The sequence below is a fragment of the Cygnus olor genome, chromosome 16 (genome assembly GCF_009769625.2).
Source record: "Cygnus olor isolate bCygOlo1 chromosome 16, bCygOlo1.pri.v2, whole genome shotgun sequence".
Classification (NCBI taxonomy): domain Eukaryota; kingdom Metazoa; phylum Chordata; class Aves; order Anseriformes; family Anatidae; genus Cygnus; species Cygnus olor.
In genome coordinates, this window is record NC_049184.1 from 14,102,303 (window position 1) to 14,120,622 (window position 18,320).

Sequence of the window (18,320 nt, forward strand, 5' to 3'; positions counted from 1 at the left end):
AGTCTGATGCAGCGCATCGGCAGCGCCAGCCCGCTGCTATTACCAGCCCTGGATTGCCAGGGAGGTGCAATAGGAGCAATGCTGGCTGCTGCTGGGATCTTGTGTGATGGTTTCTTGGTGGGAAAAGTCAGTTCATTAGCTGGCTCTGCCATCAAGCCTCCCAGAACCCACTTTTCTTCATTAAAGCTACCCCTCGGTGGAAGGTGCTGAAGGAGAAAGCCCAGAGGAGCTTCCCAGCTCTTTTATTTTTTCTCTCTCTCTGTTCCTAACTTAGCCACGGGGCTGACTTGCAGGGAGACTTCTTGCAGCATGTTTGAACACTTGTAAGTTAAAAAATTACATTTGTAGCAAACCCATGGCCATGAAATATGAGCTTCTGAGGATGACACTGGTGAAATATGGATTTTCCGACAGCTGACATATAATTTAAATACGTCTGAGTAACCAGATTTATTGCACAGCCACACATGGTCACTACTCCGCACTGGTACTGTATATCACAGCACATAGCAGTGCGATCCTGGAGGTGCTATGCTCTCTTCGCACCCTATGAAATCAAAGTCAGTAGCTCCCAAGGTTAACCCACAATTAAATTTAAAAACTGGACCCATTTAGGAGGGCTCTGAAGTCAGCAGTTCAGTGGGTGCAGATGGGATCATCTGATTTTGAACCACCGCAGGATTGTATTCGGAATCAATCAGCAAAATTTTCCAATTCTCATTTCATTTCCCTCTGCACGTTTTGAGGGAAAACCCAGGAGTCTCACCCAGGGAAGACTCGTGAGGTTTGTCCTGCTGGTGGCAGAGCAGCAGGACGACCCGGGCAGCTGTGGCTGCAGAGCAGAGTGACTTCACGATTGCCATCACAAACTGGAAATATAAGGCACTATAAAATGCTAATGTTCCCGAGGACTGCTTTCTTCCTGGCTGTGTGCGTATATAATGCACGTTGACATTAATGGGAGGGATGCACACACATGCAGGGGAGTATAAATCCCTCTGGATGAAGATCTCTTTAAAATAAGTTCTCAGTGAAAGGAACAGATTTCCCTGCTATGATTGGCAATCATATTCATCTTGTCGCTTTGATTAACTCATTGGAAGCTTGCCCAAATGGTTATTCTTGTGTATGGCTGCTTATTTTTGAGTCCGGTTTAATCCACATCTTCGCTGCGGAGTGCGGGTGTTTGCCAGCCCAACCTGACAATATCCAGGATCGCGAGATGCCAATTTCAATTTCACACCGTAGACTCAGCGATGCTTTTCCATTTCGTAAGTATTTCTACCACTAATAGACTCGCAATCAGCAAATTAGTAAAATAAGTGATGAGAAAAAATAGAAAGGATTATCCTAGTGGGTTTGCTGGAATTATTTTTGTCAGTACAATTACCCTGAAAATTCTTTGCTAATATTGCAAATAACACAATCTATTCAGCAAGAGAATCACTTGTGCTGGGAAACAAATTACTTTTCCATCAGCCCTAACCCAGGATGACAGTGGCAGTTGTGCTCTCTGGCCTCCATCCAATTTCATTGTCTGATCCTTACAGATTTAGTACTGTAATAAAGGCAGCTTCCATTGTAGTGCAACAACCGGGATGCTTTCAAGTACGAGCACTTTTTAGAGAGCAGCTGCATCAGGATTAAACAGGATTGTGGAAGTGGGATTAGCCAGACAGAAAGCCCTCTTGAGGCTGCTGACTTCTGCAAACTGGTCTCCTAAATCTTTATTTTTTTTTTCAGCAAGATGTCTTCAGGAGCATGTTTGGTGTCAAAGAGAGGGGGGACGTTAAACGTTGGTCCCCTGGCACAGGGCTGGGGCAGGCTGGCTCCCTGCACAGCTCCTGAGAACCCATCCCAGAGGGTTTAATTTCATTTTCACCCACACTGTCATCGCAGTGTTGTAACCAGTGCAAGAGCCTCGGTGCGGAGCAGAGGTGGGTGGCTGCGACAGGGAGAGGAGGATGGGAGGGGGTGATCGATAGGAGCAGCGCTGGAGAGCCCAGCGCAGCCGAGAAGACAAATGGGTGGAGCGGGTCATACGTAAGATGAAAGAGAGGAGAACTATAATCCATTTAGCTAGATGAGAAAAGGCAGATCAATAGATATGAACTGCAAAGCAGTGGGGACCAACTGAGGACAACTGTGTAACTTATCCCACCTGGAGCCATCGCTCAGATTAATGCTCCCACCGCTCCAGGCAATTCTTCCCAAACCCGAAGCCCGAGGGCCTCTCCCCCAGGCCAAGCTCTCACAGCAGCCACAGGCCCCGTGCGTCTCTCCCCACAGCGGGGATGTGCTGCAGGACCCAGCTCAGCCTCCCCATCCCGTCCCCATTTCTCCTCCCACCCCACAAGGCTCAGCCCCAGGACGCTCCCCGCACCCCGAAGCGATGCTCCCCAGGGCCTCACGGCACGCGAGGTGCTGAGACAGGCAGAGAATGCAAAACCCAGCCCTTCCCTGCGCCCAACTTACATTTAAAGGCTTTAGGTGAGGTTTCGCTAGTCTGAATCTTTGGGGCAAGCATGCGTTTGCCAAAAACCTGAGCATCAAAACTTGCATAATCGAAGGTGACCTTGGAGTACTTCTCCAGCTCCTTGGCCAGGTTGGCCCGGGGGGTGGCTGGGACCATGTTGGGCCGGTAGCTTCCGTACTGAGGGATCTCCAGTTGCTTCACAAAGCACATAGGCCTGAGGACGAAACAATGAGCACTGGTAATTTCTCTTTTCCTCTGTGTGACCGAGGTGGCACCAGCGGCTGGGGTAGTGCGGGGGGACCAACGTGGTGGGGATATCCCCAGGGGCTGCAGGGGAAGAGCTGGCAGTGACAGCCCTTTTCTGTCCCTCAGCAAGTCTGCACCTGGTTTGGGTCCATTAAATTCATTTTTCTTTTTTTTTTTCTTTTTTTTGGTTTGTTTTTCATTTTTAATTTCTTTTTAAACCAAAAGCTGAGGTGTCATCCAAAATACCCCCGCAGGCTGCTGTGACATGGCAGCATGTTTCCAACAGCAGTGAGTAAACACCCAGGTGCCACTCGCCCGTGGGAGCTGTGCCAAAGGACAGCACATGAAGGCATCAGGACCCCAATCCAGCTCTGAGCCCCTCTGCAGCATGGCCGCAAAGGGAAGCTTGACGCACAGCCAAGCCGAGCGCGCCTCTCCCCTGCCTGCAGAGTCCCTCCTAAAGCCCCGCTTCTGCCGGGCTGCCTATCATGAATCAATTTGTCTTGCATATAAATTGTATATAAATGGCCCATTGTTATTCTCCTTCCCGTGACCTCTTTCCACCAGCGAGTCCTCGGAGCGGGAGCTCCTTGGAGCATGGAGCATCCTCGTGATGTGCTCAGAGCACGCTGCGCCCATCGCAGGCTCCGCTGCAAATAAATAAGTAATCGCCCCGAATGGCCTTCCTTTGCAAAGCACCGAGCACTCAGCGCCGGTGCACCGAGGTGCTCAGCAGTCCTGGGGAGCAAATAAATAAATTAATCCGACTTCGATGCCTTGGTGGGAGCGCTGCTCAGCGCAGCATGGAAAGGGCTCGTGCTGCAGTTCCTATCCTCCTGCTCTCATTGTGAAATAACTAACCATATTACAATCCATCTGTAGCCTCATGAATCACGTCGGCTACGGAAGCCAGCATCTATCAGGGACATCCTTGCTGTGAGACAGCCCTTTCTCCCAGGAAGACAGAGATGGGTGAAATTACAAAATAAATGCGGGCGGTTTGGCAATGAGTGGCAGGTTCCTCTCCTCTGACCCGTGCGGGCTAAGGAAGAAAAGTGGGAGGACTTGTGTGAAACTGTGATCGAGTGATTTATATGTAGCCGAAATCTCCTCCTCCCCCTCCCTAGGCCCACCCTACTTATAATGCTAATATAATAGCCATAATTCTCTGGCAGTTTGCATTGCAGCGCTATCGGCACAAATGCCTTCTGCTGCGCTGCTAAAACCCTTTGGCCTGTAGCCTCAGCATTAATTGATGCTACAGAAGCAATTCATTGTCCTCAATGCCCTCCCTGGGATCATCAATTAAATATCTCCCCACCTTGGCGAGACCTATGATCATAATAACAGGACTCAGCAGTATCAGGATACAGCTGGAGCGAGCTGGCTCCCGCTGTGGGCGCGGGTCCCCGGTGCTGGCTTCCCACGCCATGTACCTGAGTATCCGGTCAGAATTGGAGCTGGTCTTCGAAGGGTCACCAGGCTGGGTTTGTTGCTTTTCATGTGATTTGGCTAATTTTTCAGCAGCAGCAATGGGGCACCCAGATAAACTGTGTGAGTTAAAAAGAAAAAAGGGAGAGGGAAGGAAACAGAGCATGAGGGATGCACACGGAAATCCTCTCTCATTTCAGAGACCCAAAGCTGCACTGAGCCCATGAGAAAAATGTTTGCATTTAAGGCTTTTCTGGTTAGCATTATCCCAGTGTACTGTTAGTCTTGCCAAGCAGCAGAGCTGCCAGATCTCTCTGGGGCAAGCCCCGGAGCATCACCAGTGCCGGGGATGGAGGAGGGAGGCAGCTGCCCAGGGCTGAGCACAGCAGAGGCCAGGCTGGTTTCTTCGGGGAGTTTTAGCAGTTAAATGGCATTTTTGATTTGTGTTTATTTGTCTCTTTTGAGGCTGTTTGAAGGGAGCCTTCTGAGGGGTGCTGGCTGGGAAACATTTGCACTTCTGATGTGCACAGCTGCCAGCACACGGTGCCTGGGGTCGGTCGGGGGCTACGAGGGCTTTTGCTTGCACTCACCCTTTGCATGAGCTTGGCTGTGCCTCTTCGGGACCAGCTTGGCTCTAGCAGCGATTGCTCAGGGAAGGTAGAAATGCCTTACAAGCAGTGTAAGGGGTTTACAGCCCCAAACCATCTCAGGTGCCCCCATCCCCAGAGAATCCACCACCAAGGGACCCCCGCCAGGCTCAGGGCTGGGGCTGGCAGAGCAAAGCACCCTGCTCGAAGCCCTCTCCATAACCCCCTGGGAGCAGCCCCTCACTTCAATCTCCCTGCGATCTCACTGCTTGCAGCAAACCATGTTTCTCAATTAACCCAGGAGATTTCCCTAATTTTCCTCTAGCAATTACAGCTACAGGGAGGCATCACCAGGGTGGCTGCCCCCGTGGTCCCCAGCCACGTCTGGATGGGTGACAGTAAACTCTCACCTCGTGTCTACCGGCATGGTAATGCTCGCAGAACTGGCACTCTGTGCTAATGAAGCGTGGGCACAATGAATAAATCACAAACTGGTGAGCAGATCCCTGTAGCGCAGGCTAGTCTGGCTTTTGGGATGGTTTCTAGCTTGAACAACACCATCCCCTCTCCTTGTAGCCTTCCCATTTGTAAAAGTTCTGGGGTTTGACTGAAGCCAGAGCACGGGGTATAATTACTGATCCCAAAGCACCGGCCTGTCCCCTCCTGGCTACACCTGGGCTGAGGGCATAGAGCAGCAGGGCCTAAACTCCCAGCTCACCTGTACTGTGGACTAATTTCAGCCCAAGTATTGTGTCAATTCCTAAAAATCCTGCAAAGTGCCACACAAGCAAACATCACCAGGCACCCTCTGCTCCCCTGGCTCCATGTGTCTCCTCCTTGAGCCCCCATCCCATGACATCCACCTTTGAGCCTGGAAGCATTGCTCTGCCCTACTTCCCAGCCAGAAATCCCTGCCCCATCTGTGCTTTCCCGTATTATTCTTTGTCTTAGGATCACCCCTTCCTTGCCCATCCTGCTTGGAGCATCTCCCAGCACGAGGGCTGTAGCTCCAGAACAAAACCTGTGCCCCTGGGGCTGGCTGCAGGGCAGAAGAAGTGGAAGGCAGTACCTCCTGTGCGTGTTGCGGTTGCTGTTGACGTGACCCTGTCCTGTGCAGCCTGGCGTGGGGCATTTCAACACGTTCTCGTGCATCGCCAAAACTTCGGAGCGAGAAGGGGAGGGGGAGAAGGGAAGGGAGGCAAAAACAACTCGATAAAAATCAGAGAAAAAAAAAAAAAAAAAAGAAAATCATCAAGACTTGTACGCTGGCTTCCTAGAAATCAGGGAATGTGAAATGCTGTAATTAGAATTTTTCTGCGTGGAGAAAAAAAAAAAGAGATTTTCAAAGCAGAACTGCCCAGGTCAGAGCATCCCTGCGCACATCCTGGGCTTTGTCCCTGTTTGCTGATTGCAGTCCAGTTTCCCCAACCAGCCCCTCCTGCCTTCCATCATTTTGGAGCCAGGCCTCCCCATTTCAGGTAGTTTTAAGTGATTGAAGTTGTATCTCTGCTTTTATCCTGAGGACTAGTCTTTGTTTGATTTTTTTTTTTAAAGTTTTAATCTTCAGGATTATTGCTTCCTGCAGTGCTGACCTTAAAAGTAAAGAAAATAATTTGATTTGCAAGCCTTTCTGAAGCACACAGCTTGTGTTATTTATTTATTAATATTTTTCCTTGCATTTGAACTTGTGCGGAGATAGCTGTACTTCCTCCTCGTTTCCTGCAAGTCTGTCTTTATAGCAGGTCTGCAACCTTTGAAATTACTGATAAAGAAGTGTGGTGGTTTCATTTTTTGGTCTATTATGCCATTATCGTAAACATACAACATTGATTTTTATGTATATGCACAAGGAAAACTATTTAGGATGCTGGTAGAGAGGTAGAAATAAACTCTCTCTATGTGTATGTGTATAAAAATCTGTTATGATGCTGATAAATATTTCCTGGAGAAGAGATGAATCTCAGTATAGTGCTTCATGAATTTTACAGCAACGAGAGCATAGGAGGATACTCAGCTGCCTTACACGTCCTGAGCACCTCCTCTCCTTTGCCGGATGGCAACCCCCTCATCACAGTTGGACATCAGGAGAGAACACTTTCTCTTCCTTCCAAATATGATATCCCAAATAGAGAAAAATACAAGAAATTCAGTGTAAAGGTGGGAACTGCTCAACACATCTCTGGAGGTGGGCAGTCATTTTCAAAGCACCTTTGATTTTCAGAGAAGGGACCTCATCCTCCACAGGATGGTGCTAAAATCTTAAGAAGGGTCTGACTCTCTTGTAATCTCCTTAGCATTTCCCATGAAGAGCAGTACCACCTTGGTGGACAGAAGCGTCCTGGAATGAGTTGGAAAAGCACCATACCACACCAGAGACACCATTATACCCCAGGGGTTAACGTCAGACTTCTGCTAGGGACTCATTTGCAAAATTCACACCATTTGGACTCCTTGGAGTGCCCATTACCCTTGAGATGACTCTACCCATCAGACGTAAAAGTCCCTCTAGGAAATACGGCTCCGGACTAATTTAAGCAACCTGTGCTATCCTGCTGGGCACCCGAGCATGTACTCACTCTCAGGGGGGATCCTGTCTTTGTGCGGACAACCAGAGAGGCTGCGATGGTGAGGGTAGAGTCCCGTGACGTGGCCAGTCCCATCGCAGCCGGGCGTCGGACATTTGATTTCTCTCTTCTCGGGTCTCGAGGGATCTAGGGGTTGTGGGAGGCAGGTCAGCGGATTTGGAGGGGAAGAGGTGTAAAGGTGTGGAACATTTCATTGCAAAATTGCCCCGGATGCCTCCTACCACTCTTCCAGTTAATGAGGGAGAAACCTTTGGGTTTGGAGATTTTTTTATGAAAGTGGAGCTGTAGCACTGGAAACAAATTGGCAGCACAGAGCTGCTCTCTAGACCGAGCAGGCAGCCCAGCAGCAGTGCTTGCAGTGCACAGTGAACCCCTTGCCTGGCCATGCCCAACGCCTGCCCTTGCTCCAAAACCCATCTGGCTTTGAAACCGGCCCTCCAGCCCAGGCTGAGATTTGCAAGGCCGACAGAGCCCTTTAACCCGGTAACTCCCCTGCTGAGACCCAGAGACCACCATCATTTCATGCATTCACTGCTGACCTCTAGGATGTCCCCATTTCTCTGGGCATGGATTTGTAGCTAAATTCCCACTGTGGGACATGAACCCACCCCAGCAGCCCACTCTTCATGGAGCGGAACAGCTCTGTCCCTGGGGATGGGAAGGAAGGAGACCCACGGAGGCTCACCCCCATACCCCACCTTTGCCATAGTAGCTCTTTCGGATGCTGTCCAGTGGTTTGCTCTGTTTCTCGTCCACCTGGAAGTGCTTTACGTGCTCTCCCAGCAGCCGGCTGGGTTCCCTCACGATTTTCACCTGCTCGGCCTTCAGCGCGATGGCTTGCTCCAGCAGCCCCAGGTTCCCCCTCGTCATCATGTCGTACATCTCCGACTCGTCGGTCACGGCTGACTTCTGGGAGCGGGCGTCATCGTCTTTGTCGTCGTCCGAGCGGACCTCCACGATGACCGAGTATTCGGGCTTCGGGCTGAACTGCCCTTCACAGTGGCTTTTCTGGGCGTCCTGAGAAGTGTGAGGAGCTTCTTCACAGATCACTTCGGGAGCCATCTCTTCCTCCTCCTCCTCCTCCTCTTCCTCCTCCTCCTCCTCTTCCTCTTCCTCCTCCTCATCTTCATCCTCCTCCTCCTCATCCTCCTCCTCCTCCTCCTCTCCTTCAGCCTGCATGGCCTTGGGCAGTTTGCAGGCCTCCTCGCAGCTGGCGTCGTCCCGGTGCTCTGGACACAACTCGTTGCTGCTGCGTTCGCTGGTGACCTCGATGACTTCCTCCGCGTCCTCCGTCTGGATGATGATCTCCTTGTCGCACTCCTCCACCATCTCCTCTCCCGCGTCCTCGTGGACCAGGTGCACAACGTTGGACGGCGGCTTGGAGACCTGCAGCTCTGCTTCGGGCAGCTGCCCTTCGATGGCGAGGGTTTCCTCCGCTATTTGGCCTAGGTTTAGGAGAGAGTTGGCAATTATTTCTTGATAGCTGCTATAGTTGGCCTTGCTGGGCCCAGATGTGCTTGTTGCTGGTTTTTGTCCATAATGGGTTGATTTTGCTGGGCTTCTCTCTGAGAAGGGGGGGGGGGGGGGGGGGGGGGGGGGAGTGGGAAAAGGAAAAGGGGAAGGAAAAAAAGGGAAAGGAAGAGGAAAAAAGAGGTAAAAAAAGAAAGAAGAAAAAGAAGATGGAAAAAAAAGGGGGGGGGGAAGGAGACAAAAGAAGGAAAAAGAAGAGAGGAAAAAAAGGAGAGGAAGAAAAAAGGAGAGAAAAAAAGAGAGGGGAAAAAAGGGAAAATAAAGTAATGATATAAGCTTGTAAACATCTCTTTGTCTTCCTTAAGCTTAATTGAAACCAGAGCCTTGCTGTTATACCCCTGGAGCAGCCTAATTTATTGCACTCGGGGAGGGCAGATAGAAAGGGGATTTCCTCACGAAAGCTTTCACGGTGCTCAGATGTACACTGCTTCCTGGCCCCCGACCATCAGCAGCCAGCTGTCCCCGCGCTCCCCCTGCTCCCAAAACCAGGGGCTCTGCACCAGGCGGTGCCAGGACCCTGGACAGACACCCAGCGCATCCGCCTGTCACCCGTCTCCTTGGAAAGAGGATGGATGGCCAGATCCTGCACCGGGGCGGCGATGGAGGAGCCCGGGCTGCCGCCCTCGCCACCACACACGGCTCCTTTGTGCTTCCCAGGGGTCTTTCCCCAGGGAGCGTCCCTGATGGAGCAGCTCTCACTTTGAAGACTCCAGAGACAATCTGCTTGTAACCCATCACTGCTTAACCAGAGCTCTGCTGCCCTGCTTCCACCAAACACAATAATTGCGGAACGCGCGATTCAGAGGAGCTATAACTCCTGGTTATTAACACTCACTGCCCTTTATTCATCTCCACAACGCAGCTCAGCAATCAATAATGACAAAGCACCTTCTGCTGGCTCAGGGCTGCGGGTCTCCTCCTGCTCCACCACCTCCGCCTCGTCCTCCTCCAGCGTCCCCTCCGACTCATCGGAGCCAGACTCCTTCGCCTCAGCCTCCTCGCTGCCGTCGCTGTCGACGTTGTAGCCTTCGTCCAAGGCCAGCTTGAGCGGGTGGGATTTTCGCTTCGACACCAGGTGTTCGGCCTCCGCATCCTGAAGTTTCCTCTTCTTTGCTAGAGGGCAGCTTTGTAGGCTGCGGGTGGGAGCAAGGAGGCATTGCCCGGTGAGAAGGCATGTCTACGGCATCTCGACCAGGCAGGCAAAGGCAAGTGGGATAAATACACAAATACTAAAAAATAACACATATAGTACCCCAGCTTTTTAGCATTTTTTGATTTTCTTTTTGCCCAGATCTGCTCTCAAATCTTGACTTTGTGCATCTCCTGATATTGGCTTTATGCAGAAGTCAGCACAAGCTTGCCAGACTCATGCTACCAGTCTGCCCATGGACAGTTGGTGTCCAGGGAGCAGCAGAACCAATGGTTCCCAGCACCACTGCTGGTGCTGGCCACCAGTGCCACCATGAAACCAGGCAGGGGACACAGAACCAGCCTCTGGAGCTCATCCACCAACCGCTGTAACTAAATTTATCTGAAAACCACTGGTTACTGCTGGCATGGCTTCCAAGGCAGCCAGCGGGCTCTCGTTCCTCTCCATGTCCATAAAGGCACGGAGCAGACCAAAATCTGTTCCTGCTGACAGCTCCCACTGACACCAGGCACCCGAGCCAGGCACTGCTGTCTTGGTTTGGGGTCGGTGTGAAGGCAGCTGTCAGCCTGGTGAAAGACCCCACGGACCGATGGAGAGAGAGCAAGAGATGTATGTGTGTTTGGCTCCTGCTCTGAACCATGCTCCAAGGAACCAGTTTCTCCAGGGAACATCTGTCTCTGGGTTTCCTGCTTGCATGTTTCCATCCCCATTACCTCCGACCCAGCCTTACCTTCTGTGCCTCGCATACTTCCCACGGATGTGTCCTGAGCCATTACAGCCTGGGGTAGGACAGCTGGAGAAGGAAACAAGCAACCATCAAGAACAGCAATAGGACCCGGAGAATTCTTTTTTAATTAGAAGAGTATAAACTATGGTCAGTTAAACAGGTTCTGTGCACAAAGAACAAAATAACCACAAAATGGAAGATAATTTCCCTCAAATGCTTCAGCTTGTCCCTTTGAATTCCAAGTGAGGAGGGCAGGAGAGCAGCTTTGCAGTTTGCTAAAAATTAATGAAATGACTCACCCCATTTAATTAGATGAACGGTTCATTATAGTTTTATGAGTATGTTTAATTAAAGATTTGCATGTGTAAGAGCAAGCTTTTAAAAACCAGACAACTACTACACTCTGCCTCCCCCCCTCCCCACTCCTCAGCTATCGTTTTTGCTGGTGCTGGAGGAAAACATGGGCTTTCCACTTGCGTGATAGCTTATTGGGGAACTGGGGCTCCTGGCACCAAGAAATGGGAGCCCTCATGAAAAGAGCAGGCAGGGAACGGGGTGAGGATGTTCAGCTTTTAGCCAGAGCACAGTGGGTGAAATACACCTGGAGGCGAATCCTCCAGAGCACCTCGGAGGCTCGCTTTTGGGGGAACGGATGGCATTTAGGTGACAAAAATCCCAAATCCCTGCACTTGGTCCTGCTGCCCTGCAGAAGAGGACTCATTAAAGACTTCCCGGGAGCTCTGGGCAGCGCTCACAGATGATGCTGCCCTTGCCAGGGGCTGCAGCCACGCCGCCTGCGTGCTGCATCCCTCGGCGCGGGGCCGCACGCTTCCCCTGCAGGGGTAATTAATCCCAGCTCCGAGAGCAAGAAGGGCTCCAGATAAAAAGCATTAAAGCAAACATTTTCTGGCAAAACCAGATTACGGCATTGATTATAGGATACCCAAGTGACTCGCCTGACGTCTGAGGGATTCTGGAGTCGTGTAGGATTAATAACCTCATTTAGCACCGTATCACCCTCGGCCCGGGAAGTTGGAAGCGCTAATGAAATCTCCTGATGACAGTGCAAAGGGAGAAGGCATCGCCAGCCCAGAGGGGATCCGGCCAGCCTTTTAGTCTTGGAGTAAAAACATGGGATGATATTAAATAGCAACAAGTGCCAAGTCAGGCTTTAGGGATGCAGAGTTTCTGCTCTCAGCAGAGAGCCCAGCCCCTGCAAAAAGCTCGGGAGAAGGTGAATGGGAGCACAATGGTGGGTTCTTAATGGCTTAGCTCCCCACAACACCATGCACAAGCTGGACTGCTGCATTCAAATAAAAGAATTAAACCCCAAAACAGGACAGGAATGGGTTGCTGAATTGTCAGAAATTATAAGAATGCTTCCTTTGGGTAAGAACCCTTTCTGGAGGATTTGAAAACAGCCCCACCACCCCTGGGGTCCTGCCAACAACACACCCATCCCTAGCAAAACGCTCAGGACCATATATAAAAGCATCTCATCCCGCTAACGTGCATGCTCAGGGGCTGCCCCCTTCACTGCTCCCTCTGCTGCTGATCTTCAAGTCTACTTAATTTTAATTGTCCTCAGTCACGACTGAGGCTGCTCTGTGCTGAGCAGCCCCAGACACACGTTAAGTGAGTGCAGGCAGAAGACAGAGCGGTGTTTATGGTGCCAGTGACTCGCCTGAAAAAGGCTTCATTCAGCAGGAAACAAAAGCAGCTCTGATGAAGATGTTACAGGCTTTTATAAGCTTTCCTGAATCAATTAAAGCTCGTTCCCCCCACCTCATTTTTAATGTGGTGAAATGAAGCCTGCAGTAAATAATAAAAGAGAACAAGCCAAGCGGCTCAGCATCGGGGTTTCCCAAAGCAGGTAGCGATTTGGGATGTCTCCGGTGCGTGGATTTAATCCCTTACAAAGCCCCCAAAGCAGAGGTGATGCTCACCACGCTCTGGGCCAGGCTTTGCCATCCCCACACCTCTGTCCCCGCTCTCCTCCAGGGCGTTTCACGCATTTTGGCTGGGGTCCCAGAAGCAGAAAGGGCCTCTGGGGTCTGTGAAAGCCACATTCCTTCCCTGCCACAGCCACTGCCGGACCTGCTCCCCTCTCCCCGAAGCCTTCATCTCCTTGACAAAAGGGCCGCTTATTGTCATGCAGACGTTGCCCTGCTTCCAATTAGTCGATTAATCGTCCAGTTAATCAGGCAATTAGGTGACAGCTGCAGAGATGGCTTTGTGGAGCGCTCCGTCCTGCCCCTTATATATGTCACCTGCTCCAATTACCACCTCCACTCAAGTGTTCAGCAATAAAAGTTGGAGAAGTGGTGTGCCTGCCGCGCTCTCCTCCATCTCTCCAGAGCCATCGGGGAGTGGAGGAGCAGAAACGCGCTGAGATTGGGTTGGTTAAGGTCCAATTACTCTTTGACACGCACGGCTTTCTATCGGAGAGGCAGCCCCTGCTATTAGTGCCTGTCCAGGTTAAAGACTCCTACCTCTTGCATAAGCCCTTGTGCAAGGTTTAAAGGCAGCTTAGAGGTGGGGGAGGCTGTTATTTATAATGAGAAGCTCTGTAGAGCTGCAAAGGCTCGCTCCGGCTCTTTGGGCTGCTGCTGTTCACATGCCAGCGCTGCTAAATGAGTGACAACGAGACCTCGGTGGCTTGACAGGGGACGCAGGGCTAGAGGAGGAGCATCTGGCACGAGGAGTGATGTGACATGGCTTTGTTTGGGGGCAAGGGGAGGATGTGAACTACACGGAAAAGAAATCCTGCTCTTTTGCAAGATCATCAAAGGCAACAACCTCCATAAAATAGGGGCATCAGGCATTGCTGGGGTTTACACTAGGCAGGACAGAGGGCGGATGGAGGTTCTTTGGCCCAATATAAGCCAACCAGCAAGATCTCCACCCTGTAAGTTCCACACATTTGCTCCCCACACCCCGGTCCCCAGACAGGCCAGCAGCAGCGGGGTTTCACCTGAGCGAGCCCCAGCCTGGGGTCTCCATCCCTCCCACCACCACCGAGGAGGAGGAGCAGGGTCCTTACCTCACCTCCTGGCCGATGAGCTCCGTGGGCACTAGCCGAAGGGGCAGGAGGCAGCAATGGAAACAAAGACACGGTCAAAAACACATTAAGGGGCTGAGCCCCCACAGGGCACCTCCCCTCCCTGGGGGATGCTCTCCTACAGCTGCTGCATTCCTACTGCCCCCAGAGGCATCCCACTTGGGAAAGAAAGGACAACCCACTTTGTCAATGTTTGCTGCATGCCATCATACACTTGCCTTGGAAATCCTCTTGTGTGTTTTTAGCTTTAAGCCCATAAATGCATGTTTGCAGCATCAGGGAGTACCTCCATCTCAAAATGACAACTTTAGAGTCAGCAGAGCTATATTGATTTATATGCATAGGATTCAAACACTTATAAGTAAGGACTGAGCTTTCTTATGCCTTCCTCTCTGTGTTTGCCTTTAAAACATGTCCCTTAATTACTTATTGCACAGTTCACTACTGGTTTGCTGCAATGGCCATGTTTACCTCTGTAACATCAACAGGCACATTTTTTTCTCCTTCCTTTGTCACACTGGACTACGTAAGAGCCCCGCCTATGCTCAGACACTTGGCTTTTAGGGTGAACAATAGTTTGTGGGGGGACGGGGATTATTCCCCACTCGTGATTAAGAGGACATCCCACTGCTTACAGTAACAACATACACCAACATCGCATCATTGCTGAAAACCTTCCATTCTGCAAGGAATCCAAATAATTGGAAGGGAAAAAAAATACAGCACAAGCTAAAGTCGTCTAAGCTAAAAACCATAACACATTTGCTCAATTTGTTTGAGCTAATTGGGTTTCCTGGGATCCATCTCCCCGTGGGACGACTCACAAGCTTCAACAAACTGGAGGCAGTGGCAAATCCCACGGTGTATTCGATAAATTACCTTTTCACATCTAGAAACCCAGATTCAGGTGTGGCGAAGGCAAGGTGTGAGAAAATAAATAGAATCGGGCCGCTCTCATTAGCAACCTGAGCGAGCACTTTTACGGACGTGCAGCAAGATAATAAAACCCACATAATCCAGCTTGATTCAGCACAATTGGCAGCGTCTGTTTTTTCCTTTGGTTTTAAAAAAGATGCTGAAAAGTGCAAGGAGGAAGACAGGCCAGCACAAAGTGAGGTGGGCCAGCACAGCTGCATGCGGGAAGCTGCAACCCCTATAGCCCTTGCTCTTCATGTCAGCCAGCCCCATTCATCCATCCCTGCCAGCCACCTTCGCAATTAATCAAATCCACGTCCACAAGAAGGAATAAATACTGCGAGGATGCCCTGCACCCATCACACGAGGTGATGCACCGTGCTCTGCACCAGACCGCCTCTCCTCCTCCCAGACAGAAAGCACGTGAAGAGCAAACTGAGCAATATTTTAAGGGTGAAAAATAAATATCAATCAAGCTTTGCATTAACAAGTCACTTGTCCTCGTGTCCCTGCCGGGAAACAGCCCTGTTTGCTTCTGCAGCATGCACTACTTCTGCCAGGCGCTCTCAGATGTACAACTTCAAAGCCACTAGCAGAGTGTGCATGATGAAAGCCCCGGGAGCTGATCTGAAGCTACAGCGATTGCGATCCCCATCAAGCAAAGCACGCAAAGGGCTTTTTCTTTTTTTTTTTTTTTTTTCTTTTTCTTTTTTTTTTCCTTGGGCATCAGGGATGAGGGAAGCAGGGAGGGAGGGTTAAATATTACAAGACGCTGTAAAGGTTTGTAGTTGGGAGTTTTCCAGGCTCATGGACAAATCTCAGTGGGGCTGGAGGGGAGGCGGTGAGTGTAATTTAAAGAGCCACCAGCCTGGACCTGACAAATCAAAGCCCTTTTGGAACAAGCAAAGTGCAGGGAGCTCGGGTACCACCTCCGCGCGCAGCAGGATGATCAGCTGCTCACCTCTGATAGACTTCGATCGCGTGCGTGCTCTCTTATCGTCATTTTCTAAACTCATCTGGGATGGAAAGAGAAGCTATTGGTTAAAAGACAACGTGAAAACTATCATTAAAGGCAATTCTCACACAGGGCTGTTGCTCTGGGTAAATACCTGAGACAGACAATTCTTGCATTGCTTTTATCATTCAACCCAAAGTTATTCATTTGAAAGGCAGAAGGCACAATCTTCTTTTCGAGTCCCAGATTTAGCAACCTTGTGTTAATTTCCCCATCCCAGGCCACAGCACGGACTCACTGCTGGGGGTCCATGGAGGGCCGAACATGCAGGTGGAACCGCACTGGTGGAGGCAGACAGCGTCCCTCGCTAAGGCCAGACCAAATTTCCCTGTATCTACACCAAACCAGGTGATTCAGAACTACTGTGAGCAACTCAGGGAGCAGCCAGCACATTTCAGCCTTCGGAAATCTCTGAATATTTGGTCAAGCTGATCTTGTGCCCGGGAAGGGCAACTTCTCATGTAGTGCTCTAAAGAGCAACCTCTCCGCTGTGCTCAGATTTGACACAGAGGGTGTATCTAAATAACCTCTGCAACATGGACATCAAACGGGAGGGTCTGCGGGGAATATGGGCATGAATAAGTAACGCCAGGGACTTCAAAGCGCTCGCTATTAATTAAACATCACAGCGTGCCACAAGGTAGCGGAGGGCTGAATGCAGCAGCGCGTGGCTGCAGCGCAGTCTCCGTGCCCGCGCCGTGGCGCAGGTGGGAGCTTTGAGATCAGCCCTGGCTGAAGTGGCAGCAAAAGCAGGGGATGGCCAGGTGGGGGGAGAAGGATAACAGCAGTGGTACTGCATTGAACTTGTCAGGGAAGCTGCTGAAGGGGCCCGAGAGCCGATTTCTCCTCCTGCCCTTGTCCTGCCCCAAGGCGATTGTAGCTGCTCTGGTGTGGACAGCCCAAATCTCGTCTTGCAGCCCCACAGCAGGGATGAAAATCCCAATGTCACAAAATCTGAGTCACCGGGTGCGTTTGGCAGCAAATACCAATGGGGTATGGAGGATCAGGGAGTGAACAGAGAGGTGAATGGGATCGGAGTAGACTGGGGAGATGATTTAGGTTTTATTGTAGAGCACTACGCTCCAGGACATTTCCTCCTGGGAAAGAGAGAAAAGGGGGAAAAAGGATTTCTGAGTGCAATTTGATGCAATAAAAACAAATTCTCTTTGGCGTGTACTCTTTGGAGCATCCTCTACGGGTCCCATATGGATGAGACCAGCTCCTGTGCCACCCCCAAATGAGGAGACAAAAGAAAATGCTGTGGTACCCCAAGGGAGGTGGGATGGGACACGACACACATGGGAGCTGCTCCGCTTCTGGTGGGGACAATGCACACACAGTGGGTGCCTCCAAACCCCCACGTGCACCTCAAAACTCTTTCTGGATGGATCCTTGGCGGACAGGGAGCAGGGATGGAGGTCCCAGCCGATGGGGCACCGCAGCTGGAAACCCTTCAAAGCGAGGGCTGAAGTGTCCCCAGCACATCTCTCCCTCCCACTGCCTCCCTCCGGCAGCAAAGCACTAACACACCTTCATTTCTGTGATTTGCTGGATAGGGAGACTCAAGAAAAGGAAAAAAAAAAAATCAAAACCTGGAGCAATTTATGCATCCTGTCAGCATTCAGCTCGTGGCACCGCGGTGTTGTGCTCCACGTTTATTACAATCTTCCCAATAACACAGCAGACAATTACTATAATTTCTATTTTTAAAGCCCCGGTTCCCTGCGGACCAATGGCTTACGTTTAAAGTGTGGAGAGGAGCAGGTGTCAAAGGGACTTCATTACATTTATGAGCCTTTCAAAGCTGGCGTGCGCTGAGCGAGCGAGCTAACGCCGCGCGCCGACAAAGCGCCTGATACGTTTGATTGCTGGGAGCCTGCATTCTACCAAAATGAATTTCAGAGAGGGCTTTTTTTTTTTTTTCTTTTTCCTTTGACAGTTTTCCCAGGGAACTGGCACGCTTTCGGCTGGTGCCTTGGCAATACGGGTTTCCTGCGGATAAATTATTCAAAGCGAGAGCAGGGTGGGCTGCGGGCAGTGCCTGTGACGTGCTGGCTCCGGCCAGCGGAGCTGATGGACGTGGCTCTGGTTTCACAGCCTGTCTTCAAAACAGCCCAGAGGGCTGGGACTGAGGGAAACACAGAGCAAAAGTTCGGTTTTCTTAAACTTGCCCTTGGATGACAGGCTGTAGCTGTTTGCTTATAAATGGGAGAGATCCCACTGCATGCAACATCTGCCTTCAAAAAATTAGGTATCACTCCTGAGCTAACACCAAGCTCCTCTCTACGCTGTGACACCTCAACGGAGCAATTCCTCCCATTGCCTTCAACACCTCTTTCAGGGCAGAATTGTCTCCCCTGGGCAACGAGAGCACAAGGTCCATGGTGACAGCGTGGGAAAAGGGGCAGGAGGGTCCTGAGCCGGGCACCAGCCTCACCCAGGCTGGAAAAGGCAGGTAAGCTGCCTGGCCTGCACTACTGCATGACATGGCCTGCTTAAAAAAACATATATATATAAAAATATAAAATTTTATAAAAAATTATAAATATGTATATATATATTGTTTTTTTTTCCCCTGCAGAGAAGGTCCCATTACA

At 50.7% G+C, this 18,320-nt stretch overlaps 1 protein-coding gene across 6 annotated transcripts in view; it reads right to left on the minus strand.

Annotated features, from left to right (window-relative positions):
* The window catches only part of MYT1 (myelin transcription factor 1), a 61,901-nt gene that overhangs the window by 18,035 nt on the left and 25,546 nt on the right, over positions 1 to 18,320 (minus strand). For 5 of the 6 annotated variants that reach the window (XM_040575558.1, XM_040575554.1, XM_040575553.1 and 2 more), the window contains exons 3-11: positions 15,670 to 15,724; positions 13,776 to 13,806; positions 10,736 to 10,798; positions 9,744 to 9,988; positions 8,024 to 8,890; positions 7,317 to 7,451; positions 5,810 to 5,900; positions 4,159 to 4,272; positions 2,476 to 2,690 (exon numbers count right to left, since the gene is read on the minus strand). In XM_040575558.1, coding sequence (XP_040431492.1) covers positions 2,476 to 2,690; positions 4,159 to 4,272; positions 5,810 to 5,900; positions 7,317 to 7,451; positions 8,024 to 8,890; positions 9,744 to 9,988; positions 10,736 to 10,798; positions 13,776 to 13,806; positions 15,670 to 15,724 — 1,816 coding nt within the window. The remainder of the gene's footprint in view (positions 1 to 2,475; positions 2,691 to 4,158; positions 4,273 to 5,809; positions 5,901 to 7,316; positions 7,452 to 8,023; positions 8,891 to 9,743; positions 9,989 to 10,735; positions 10,799 to 13,775; positions 13,807 to 15,669; positions 15,725 to 18,320) is intronic. The other variant, XM_040575555.1, reaches the window with a different exon arrangement.